At 38.4% G+C, this 10,953-nt stretch overlaps 2 protein-coding genes and 1 non-coding gene across 4 annotated transcripts; all 3 read left to right on the top strand.

Moving 5' to 3' along the window:
* The first annotated feature begins 5,791 nt into the window (after positions 1 to 5,791).
* TRNAM-CAU lies at positions 5,792 to 5,877 on the top strand. The gene is given in 2 exon segments: positions 5,792 to 5,829; positions 5,842 to 5,877. It is a non-coding gene; the product is annotated as a tRNA-Met (tRNA).
* A 644-nt stretch (positions 5,878 to 6,521) lies between these two features.
* LOC120131843 (SNF1-related protein kinase regulatory subunit gamma-like PV42a) lies at positions 6,522 to 7,843 on the top strand. Its single transcript, XM_039148733.1, has 3 exons — positions 6,522 to 6,967; positions 7,047 to 7,398; positions 7,502 to 7,843. The coding sequence occupies exons 1-3, from the start codon at positions 6,522 to 6,524 to the stop codon at positions 7,841 to 7,843; spliced, it is 1,140 nt and encodes a 379-aa protein (XP_039004664.1).
* Positions 7,844 to 8,705: 862 nt separating this feature from the next.
* On the top strand, positions 8,706 to 10,397 carry LOC120131331 (palmitoyl-monogalactosyldiacylglycerol delta-7 desaturase, chloroplastic-like). Of its 2 annotated transcripts, none has more exons than XM_039148340.1 (5): positions 8,706 to 9,317; positions 9,403 to 9,543; positions 9,628 to 9,768; positions 9,842 to 9,926; positions 10,058 to 10,256. In XM_039148340.1, exons 1-5 carry the CDS (start codon positions 8,796 to 8,798, stop codon positions 10,135 to 10,137), a joined length of 969 nt encoding a protein of 322 aa, XP_039004271.1. In that variant the 5' UTR covers positions 8,706 to 8,795; the 3' UTR covers positions 10,138 to 10,256. The 2 variants fall into 2 exon arrangements, with proteins under 2 accessions (XP_039004271.1, XP_039004270.1); XM_039148339.1 differs by having other exon boundaries at positions 8,707 to 9,317; positions 9,842 to 9,948; positions 10,058 to 10,397.
* The last annotated feature ends 556 nt before the right edge of the window (positions 10,398 to 10,953 follow it).

The raw sequence follows: 10,953 nt of genomic DNA on the forward strand, positions 1-10,953 counted from the left end.
GTCCTTGCAGAACAGGTATCCCCAGGGGGATAAATTTTCAGGATTAATTGTTTATTCACATGAAAAAATGTAATTAATGCATGATAAAATTATTTTGAAATAATTTCTTTTTCTTCTTCTTGCTCCCGACATGTCTCAATTGCTTATCTTCAGGAAGTTGATACGAGATGCCCCATGTTGCCTTATTGTAGGAAGGATCATGTTCAAGCGAACATCTTGTACTCAATGTTTGCAGGTTTTATTGGTAGAAAAATGTTGGTTTTGCGTCTAAGAAGACAATGGTGACTTTATTGGCTCAAAGAAAGATATGTGTATGACTTTTGTGTATCCAAAGGATAAATGCAATGTTTCAAGGTGTCAAAGAATGTTTCAAGGTCTCAAAGAGAGGGAATGTCAAAATTTGGTTCTTTGGTAGTGACCAGGAATTATTTTGGGTAAAAACAATCGAGAGATTTTATTTTGGGTTTTAGACAGGATAAGAAAGGTCTAATCTTGTCATATGTCAAAAATCCATAATTCTTGAAGAATTAAGAGAATACGTAATTCATTCGATATTCAAAGAACTAAAGATTAAAACTTGTTCAATTTTCCACCTTAGAAGGCAACATAAGTTCAAACATTAAGATTAAAAACATTTAAGCACATATTAAAGACAGTGCAAAAACGATTTCAAACAAAACAATCTCTTTGGATGCACATGGTAAATGCCATGCCCCCATCCTTCGTCGATTGTTCATGCCCCTGAGTAAATCAGGTTTTGGATCCTCTGCTTCAGTGCTTTTCAGTTTTCAGCGGAATGTCTGGAGCTTCCTATGTGATATCAACATTATGGACTTCAGGGAACGGGGACTCTTTTCTCGGATCATCCTGGAAGGCTCAGTCCTACAACCAGCTGAACAAGCTTCCACTGTACTGATTTCAACTTGAATCTTGCTTCTACTCTCAATATGGTGTATCGTAGTTAGGACCACTTCATCTAATTCATCCACTGATTAATTCCATGTTTTCATGAATGATGCATTTGAAAATGCTTAAAAATAAAATACAAATGCAAAATGCAAAGATGCAAATGCAGATGCAAAAATGTTGATCCCAACGATGAATATCATAGAATAATTTTCACCAGAAATAAAAGCCTTCACATTACAAGGCAGTCCACTTCATAGACATGCCTTTGCTTAAATGCTGAGTCTGAAATAGATCGATGTTTCGTCTCAGATCTTCGTCCTTGAAAACGATGCCCCTCAAGTGATCTGTAACCTAACTCCGTTTATGCCCCAGTGATGTTGAAGTCAGTGTGTCACTCCTTGATAAATAGTGATGAAATGATTGTAGATGAGAATATACTGCTGGATTACTCTTTGTCTCAATGGATCATCTTTTTAGTCTTGAATGTTGGACGATCTTCGAGCTCACTGCTTCGTCTCAGATATATTTGGAACTAATGCCCCTCAATGCTCTGTAAAACTAACTTTGTTAATGCCTAGCCGGTGCTGAAGCCATTGCGTCGCTCTTTGATGTGTAGCGATGGCATGATTGTAAATAAGAATCTACTGCTGGATTACTTCTAAGATCAGTGGATCACCATTCCAGTCTCGAATTATGGACGATCTTCGAGCAAATCTCATTTTTGTGTTCTGAGCTTGTTTTAACCCTCAGTACATGTCTGTATACGAGACTGTTTGATTGAAAACTTTTACCTCTTCTTGTGAAAATTTCTCTCTCGAATATCCCCTTGCGGATCAACACTTTTCACATTATGTGATGACGATGCAATGCAATGCAAAGAAGGATAAAAAAATGACATAAACAAAATAAATAAGTTAGTGTATAAAAACAAAAGAGAAAAACGAGTTAGTATGTGTAAAATAATTTATACGGATAAAAATGTTATTCAAAGATGAATATAACACCTACCCGACATGATATCTACCCTAACATGCTTTAATAGATAACAATCCTACCCGGACATGCTTTCTACCCAAAATTATCTATTTTCAAGAAATTGGTCCTGACCGCGTGATATCTAGTTCGCATGCTTTTATTCAACAGAATATAAAACGAAAAGGAAAGGTTCAGAAACGATCCTCCTTTATGTATACCTAAGTTGGGTACCTACTAACGGACAAAGGTTCAATATCACTATACCTAGGGTGATCGCTCTATTGTTCACTATATGCATGGTTTCGGCTCTAACAGAAAAAGGGAACTCGAATTGTCCTTGATGTCGGTGCCTCCTTGGGCTGCCAGACCCTCAATCCTCACCCATTACAGGTTTCAAACGGAACGAGTTCAATTCGAGGGGATTCACTACCTTATACCCATACGAGGAATAAATCCCTACGAAGGTATAAGGTATGTATCCCATGGGTTATTTGCTAAAACTCATACGAAGAATAAATTCTTACGAGAGTAAAGCATTCACCTCGACTAATTTGGATCAAAGCTCGTGTCTAGAGCTTATGTTATGCAAATGTATGTGATGTGTGTGAGGAGGAACGTACCTACCTTTGACTCAAAACAGAAAGGAAAAAAACACAACAAAAACTTGGACCGATCTGAAAGAAAAAAAATCAAATGTTAGTATGACAAATAAAAAATGAAGCAATTAAAAACTTCAATAAACGGATCATAGATTAACTAAAGACTCGAACTCATAAATCCGACCACAACGACAATGTGTAAGCGACTTACAGCTCGACTCTAAAAAATTTCCCCAGCGGAGTCGCCAAGCTGTCATAACCATTTTTTTTGTAAAACAATTAAATATTATTTTTAAAAACAATTATGACTTTAATTTGGAAAAATTGGTGGTTTTGGATTAATTTGAAATAAATTGGTATGGGAGTCGCCATCGATCTTTGAATTAGGTAGGTCGAATACCTAAAAACGTATTTTAAAAACAATTTTTAAGAAAAATCATTTTTTAAGACAAGAATGGTATGCGTTTACAAAGATTCCTTTAAAACGGGTTCGGGAGTCGATTACGTGTGGGGAAGGGTGAGCACCCCCACAGCGCCCAAAATTAGTACTATGTCGCTTACACGTTGTCGTAATAGAGAAAAATATGAATCGAATATAAAATTAACCTATGATCCATTTATTAAGATTTATTTAATTTGCCTCGAATTATTTAAAGAAAATCCTTTAACTCAATCAGAAATCTTGAAATTTGCAATCCTCCGTCGGGAAAACTATTTCAACCATTTCTCATTCGTAAAAGAATATTCTACCATTGATTATGTAAAAAAAATGTGAACCGAATATAACTAGAAAACAGTGTTTACATACAAAGAAATTGATTAACTAAAAAACATGAATTGAATATAAATTAAAAAATTTGAAATTTACATTCACATAAAATAAAGTGAATTGTCGCTTAAAATAACACACATTGCATCATTTGAATAAATTAATTAGTAAAATATACTCGACTTGTTGCAAGTTCCTATGTCGTTAAAATGCCGTATCGGATCGTACCACTTCGACCAAGTGGTACTTTCCACGCCCATTATACGCATACGTGTTCTTGAAAATATAATCGAATATTTCATACATAAATAAAATATAATGAAAATAAATGTAATTAAAAATACAAATATTAACATTAAATGAAATTCAACACATTATTTACACAATACAAATAATTGAATAACAAGTACAATAAAATCATACATAAATAACTAAAATAAAATATTCACAAATGTCAGGGATAAATTCGAACATCAACCAAAATACCTAACATATAAAATCAGGGACTAAAATGAAAATATTACAAACATTGGGACCAAAGTCAAATATCCACAAAAATGACATAACATACATTAATAGGACTAAAATAGAAATACATAAACATAATGGACTAAATTAGTAAAAGCATAAACTAACAGGGCTAAAAAGTAATTACAAAATAAATAGGGCCCAAATCACAAACAACAACTAATACAAACATCAGAAATGTGAATAAGCCATAAATAATACTTAGGACTAGATTGAAATTAAAACAGAAACATGAAGACTGAATAATTTTTAAACCAAAAAAGTAAAATAAGGACTAAAATAAAAGATTTATAAATGTGGTGGCCATATTCGAATATCAAAGAAACATACATGAAATATTAAATCAGTGACTAAAATAAAATATTTAAAAATCTCATGGTCATATTTGAATAGAAAGGAAAATATACAAAATATTAAATCAGTGACTAAAATAAAACTATTACAAGTATAATGCCCAAAGTCTAATCATAACAAAAATATCATAACATGCAATAATAGGACTAAAATATATGTTCTAAAAAATAAAGGCTCGAAATCGAAATACAATAAATCTCATTTAATGACTAAATAATGCGGTTACAAAGGATCAGGGACCAAAAGTGTAGTTTACCCCTTTTAATATGAGAAACACGGGTAAGATGTTACAAAGATGCGAGGACCAAATGGGCTATTTACCCTTTCATGCTGAAACACGCATACCCTGACCCCCTAAAACGGCGTCGTTTCGTGTTATATATATATAACAAACAAAGGCCAAAAACGACCTTATCTCCCATTTGCCTCACCTCACCTCACCTCAAACCAGAAGAGGGAGAAGGAGAGAGTTTTCCAAACTCTCTCAACGTGGAGAGAAACGGTCACCGCCGCCGGCAGTACTCACGGCGGAGCACGGTGGCACTCACAGCGGCCGGAGAGCCAAACATCCCAAAAGCCTCTCCTCCTCGCCCTTAGTCTGAAAACCACCTTTACTCGGCCTAAAAACAACCCCACAAGCCTAAATCTAGAAAAGGAAACCAGAAGGTTTACCTTACTCCAGCCGCGAAAGCCACCGTCCGATGGGGCCACCACCGAGCTATGTTGGTCTACCTATCACCACTCATCTTCTTACCGTTCGGCTCCATCGTCCGACCACCGGAGCGGTCGTCGTCGAAGACCCGATGGTAAATATCTATCCCTTTTTCGGTCTTTTTCTCCCTCGTGTATCTTCTGTATTTTTTTTAAAACACCCAATCGTCCCCCCCTTTTCTGGAAATCTCCCCCCTAACTGAATGAATCTCTGGTTTCTCCTTCTTTGATTTTATCCAGCCTCCCTGATTTGTGCTTGCTGCTGATAGATTTGATAGCCTCGGTGTAGGGTAATAATATCCTATATTTTTAGGATATGATTTTATTATATTCTGACTTGGATAGGCTTTTGCTCACTGTTTGATGGATGTTTCTGTCACTGTGTGGATAGGAACAGCTCGATGGCGGCGGAGGCGAGGGGAAGCTCGGCTGAGAAGCTGGAACGTCAAGCGGCGGCGGCTGGGAGACCAAACGGCAGCTGAGCTAGGGTTAACTGCATTTAGGGTTTAAAAACCCTAAATGCAATCTGGGTCGCTGAACATGTCTAGAGCTGGGCCTCGGGTTGGCTGGGTTTGTTAACTGGGCATTGGGCTTTGTATCTGATGGGCTTCGGGTTTGAGCCTGCAAAAATTTGTAATATATTAATAACAATAATTAATAAGCATAATATAATAATAATAATAATAATAATAATAATTACAATTAGATAGAAAAGACCCGGACAAAAACAGGTGTCTACACTTTCATTTTGTTTCTCTTTGTTGGTACGAGAACTATCCCATTTGTAGTTGTTCTGTACCGGAATAATTTCTCAGTTTTTTGTTCCTTTGGAGTAGCCAATGCCTGACAAGATGATTGTAGATTGAAAAGGTGCAAATTACTTTCTTATCGGTTATGATAAAATGAAAATATAATGAATATAAAAAATCCATGAGTATAGAACAACGGGGTGGTGGCGCAGTTGGCTAGCGCGTAGGTCTCATAGCTTCTTGAGTTATCCTGAGGTCGAGAGTTCGAGCCTCTCTCACCCCAACCTCTTTTTGAAATTTAACTTGTTTCTTTTGTAGAAAAGACAATCCTCAAGCCATGTATATTGGCCTACGTAGAGTCAACAGGTTCCTTCCCTTGCCTTGAACCAGCTTTCTGCTTTGGTTATGTTCTTACTGAAAAGGTGCGGGCATAGCTACTAATGGATAATACACATGCATTGGCCTGAAATTTTATGAGGTGTTTAAGTCGGAATCTGAGTAGAATAAATGGTTGAATGCACTAGAATACTAGATTTTGATTGTTGGTATCTATCTGCTCTCAATTTCCTTTCATGGCTCTAGGATGGATTGATAGATATTTGTCCATCGCTGTTTCTCAAAATATGGGCCTCCGTTTAACCACATTCATCAATACTCCAACATGGAGCTTATTGCTCGGAAGTGGGTCCAAGAAATGCCACGTGGCAATTGGATATGCCACGAGTTACTTGAGGGCATTTCCCTCTTCCATCGTATGCCACATGGCATCTCGTAGTTCAGCCGCGCAATATCTCACTTTGACACGTGCATGCAAATATGCTTGCAACGAGTGATGACGTAAAATGATTTTTCGCGAGAGGGAATCCGTTCCGTTATAAGTGACAAAGCTGAGGCAGAGCAGTTACCAGAACATTTACGCAAATAAAAATGCAGCAACCTAAGGACGAGCAAGAAACCACTGCCGCTAAATCCACTCTCCGGTTCCTGGAGAAGACGGTGAAAGATGTGCTGGTGAACAAGGGGAGACTCGCGGAGGTGCCTTACACGGCCACGCTAGGCGACACCATGAACGCATTGGTCGCCAACAAGGTGACGGCGCTTCCTGTTGATGCACCTCCAGGGCAGTGGATTGGGGCCGGTGGCTCAATGATCATGGAATCTGATAAACAAACGGGCGTTGTGCGAAAGCACTACATAGGGATGGTCACCATGCTTGATATTCTCGCATACATTGCTGATGATGATAATCAGATGATGGGGGGTGATGCTGGAGGAGATGATAATCTTGAGGGGAAGATGACGGTCCCGATATCGTCGATTATAGGACGCAGTTTCGAAGGACTTAGCTTATGGACTCTAAACCCAAACACAAGGTACAATTTCGCATATATTTTATGGTCCATTCAATTCATGGATTTGTTTGTTTTACCCAATTAATGTGTTATTGAGCAGCATTTTGGAGTGTATGGAACTGTTTAACAAGGGAATCCACAGGGCCTTGGTCCCAATGGACAGTCAAATGGAGAATATTCAAGGAGTTGAACTTGTGGAGTCTGCTTCAAGCTATAAAATGCTTACACAAATGGACTTACTGAAATTCCTCAATGACCATGCCTCTGAATTGGGGGAGATCTTATCAAGCAGCATAAAGGAAATAGGTTGCTTAAATCAGAGTGTTTTTGCCATAACCGATCGTACCAAAGTGATCGATGCTATCAAATGCTTGAAGACTGCTATGCTCCATGCTGTTCCTATAGTCGAATCCTCTAATCTTATTAAAGAAGATGACAAACAGCTTGTAGATGTAAGTCCCTCTCTTTTCTCCAATATTTTCAAAGGATGGCTAAAACAACCCATTTTCTTGCTTCATGTTGAAGTTTTCATATTTATATATACATATATATCAGGGCAAAGGGAGGAAGCCGATTGGAACATTTTCGGCGACAGATTTGAGGGGTTGCCATGCTTCTGCACTGCGGACATGGTTGCCTTTAAGCGCACTAGAATTCACTGAGCTAGTCTCGAGTAGCCCTTTGTCTGGAGCATGGGAGAGGGTGTCGGCGCCAAAGGAAATAGTGAGTTGCCAGCCAGAGTTGGCACTCTCAGAAGCAATCGAGAAGATAGTATATAACCATGTGCACCGAGTGTGGGTGGTTGATCAACAAGGTTTACTTGAGGGCCTCGTTTCTCTCACCGATATAGTGGGAGCCGTTAGGGTTTCATTGTTGTCAAAGGTTGACGTCATGTGATCTTCAAAAGTCTGACACTGTATTGACCTCTTTGAAGCTTGTTGTATTCTCTGCCTGTGCTTCGGTGCTTCCACTGCATTATAAATATTTTCTACAAACCGAACTTAATATGATCCGTATTTAGCTAATTATTTCGTATAACATTAATTTTGATAATGCTACATTCTCGAACACATACAGACCGGTACCGGGAAGAAGATGATTGATTCATCAAATACTATATGACACTGCTAAATGAACCTAGTATCTAATACCAGATGTATGACATGTTGCTGGCTAACTTTAATCCTCAACATCCGAGTCAATTGGGCACGACCCATCATCGGGTTGTATAAATGTGAGTTCGGATCCATGCATCCCGGAACAGGAGTCAATCACCCTGCAAGTGTGTTGCAGTTAAAGAGTTCTACTTCAAAAAAAAAATTGCTGCCAAAACTTCGATTATATTAACAAAATCCAATCATTATAAAGGATGAAGTCAAGGATCTCAGTAGCTCAAGTTGGTTATTCCAAATGCCAATATAAAACACATGATGGAAACATGGATCTTCAGCTGTAGCTCTCACCGACTGTGTCGCGGAAAAGGATTGAGTTGGAGACGTAAAGAATGACGGACTGGCTGCTATTTCTTCCGCACATTTTTGCTGCTACAGAAAGAGATGTTTGGTTGGATAGGGAGAGATAATGAAGAACCATGGCAAGTAGACTAGTCAGTAAAGGGCTAAGACAGAGTATTCTAACCACAAAGTATATGGATGATATTCCACCACATCTAAACAAAAGATCACCTTATCAGCTCAGCTCGCTCCGTCGTTTTCCTATTGGCACTTTCTTTTTCTACAATCCACACTTTCTTTGTAACTCAAAATCTTCAATTTTGGCTTAAAGTACAAACCGATCATGGCTTTTATAAAACCCAGTTTTTCTTTTGAAGCCACCAGCCGTGACCACAATGGCTTTAATCACATCAGTGTTTTTTAAGCCTAGCTCCTTACTTTTTTCACCTCGTCAAAGAGTAACAACGAGAACTAGGCCTTTCGCTTGCAAAGTCCAAAACTCGGGATTTAATCAAGCACAGAGAAAGCAGAGTCCTTTGCATTCAAGTTTTGTAACTCAGTCGGCTTTGGCTAATGGGGTGTCAGTTGTGGCAAAAGAAGCAGACCAAGAAGGGAAACCCCAGTGTAGAATTCTGTTATCTGATATTGTGGTGCAAAATAGGAGGGAGGTGTTTTGGAGGACAAATTGGAACGCTTTGGATATAGCCTCTGCTGGTATCGTTTTAGCCACGCATTTGCTCGGCCTTTGTGCACCTTTTTATTTCACTTGGAATGCCTTTTGGGTTGCTGCGGGACTCTATCTGGTATCAGGATTGGGGATTACGTTGTCTTTCCATAGGAATCTTTCTCATAGAAGCTTCAAGCTTCCAAAGTGGCTGGAGTACTTGTTTGCTTATTGTGGAGTTCAAGCACTTCAGGTCTGTCTGTTGTTTTCAATTTCTTTTGAAAATTACTTTGATGGGAAATGGAACTCTCATTTGATTGTTGATTTGGGTGTTGCAGGGGAACCCAATTGATTGGGTAAGCACACACAGGTACCACCACCAATTTTGCGATTCTGAAAGAGATCCTCATAGCCCCATTGAAGGGTTTTGGTTTAGCCACATGAATTGGCTCTTTGATTCAAAAACTGTTGCTGAAAAGGTCTCTCTCTCTATATATATCTTCTTTCTATTCTATTGGGAATGGGGATTGATGTTTTTCATTGAATCAATGGAACAATTGCAGCGTGGAGAATCAAGCAATGTTGGGGATTTAGAGAAGCAACCCTTCTACAGGTTCCTTCAAACTACCTATCTTCTCCATCCAATTGCATTTGGAGTTCTGCTATATGCCCTTGGTGGGTTTCCATTCCTGGTTTGGGGAATGGTAAGCTAGTTCTTCCATGTTTTTATCATTCTATGTATGTAGGTATGTATGTTTTGACATGAGATCATTGCAGGGTGTGAGGATTGTATGGGTATACCACATCACATGGCTTGTAAATTCAGCTTCCCATGTATGGGGGAAGCAAGCATGGAATACTGGTGATCTATCCAAAAACAATTGGTACTATTGACTTCCCTCAGTCACTATAACATATACATGCATATATGGTTCCTGTGAGTTGGATCTTGTTAATCAGTCAGTGATGAAGAATAAGCGTGTTCTTTTTCAGGTGGGTGGCATTGCTTGCGTTTGGAGAAGGTTGGCACAACAACCACCATGCTTTCGAGTACTCGGCCCGACACGGTCTAGAATGGTGGCAGTTGGATCTGACATGGTATGTAATCAAATTCCTTCAAGTTATTGGGCTGGCAACTGAGGTTAAACTACCTTTTCAAGCTCACAAGCAAAGGATGGCTCTCAACAACAGAGGTGTCGGAACCATTCTAGTCTAATCTTCACACCTTCATTTGCAGGAGTTTGGTTAACTGTGATGACCTCTTAACTCTGAACTACATATATCTCTGGAATCTTTTCCCTGAATTAAATTATCAACACCCCCCCTGCCCCTATTTCTTAAGGCTTCAAACTGCATCATTGGGCAAAGTTATGGTGAAACTTGTTGCAGGGACTCTTAACTTTTGATGTTAACTTAAAATAATCTACACTTGGTGACCGTAAGTGCAATTGGGATTGTAGATAATTCCGATTCTGATAAAAAAAATATGGTATTAATAGACAACAAAGAAATTACCTACATTTTATATGGATTTGAAATTTTTAAGAGATACAACTGCACTTCAATATTCGTCGGTCCATCTTGTTGGTTTTTGGCAAAAGTCCCACATTGGTTGTGTATAAGGAGGAGGGGAAATTCTTTTGTTATAAATAAAGCCCTCATCCTCCTTAGTTAATCATCCCACAAATATAAGCCTTCTTCTATTTTAAAGACTATTTGTATTCTTTTTCTCTTTGTAATATTTCTTCTATTAGTGAAATATTTTGGTGTTCTCTTTTATGTCTATTTAATAGCTATTGTCGGGTATAGTTGTTGTCAATTATTGTCCTATTAAAATTACTTGTCTTGGTAGTTCTGTCTAAGGAAAGTGGGTTTTAAGAGGGACCATT

The sequence above is a fragment of the Hibiscus syriacus genome, unplaced genomic scaffold (genome assembly GCF_006381635.1).
Source record: "Hibiscus syriacus cultivar Baekdansim isolate YM2019G1 unplaced genomic scaffold, ASM638163v2 tig00110556_pilon, whole genome shotgun sequence".
Lineage (NCBI taxonomy): Eukaryota > Viridiplantae > Streptophyta > Magnoliopsida > Malvales > Malvaceae > Hibiscus > Hibiscus syriacus.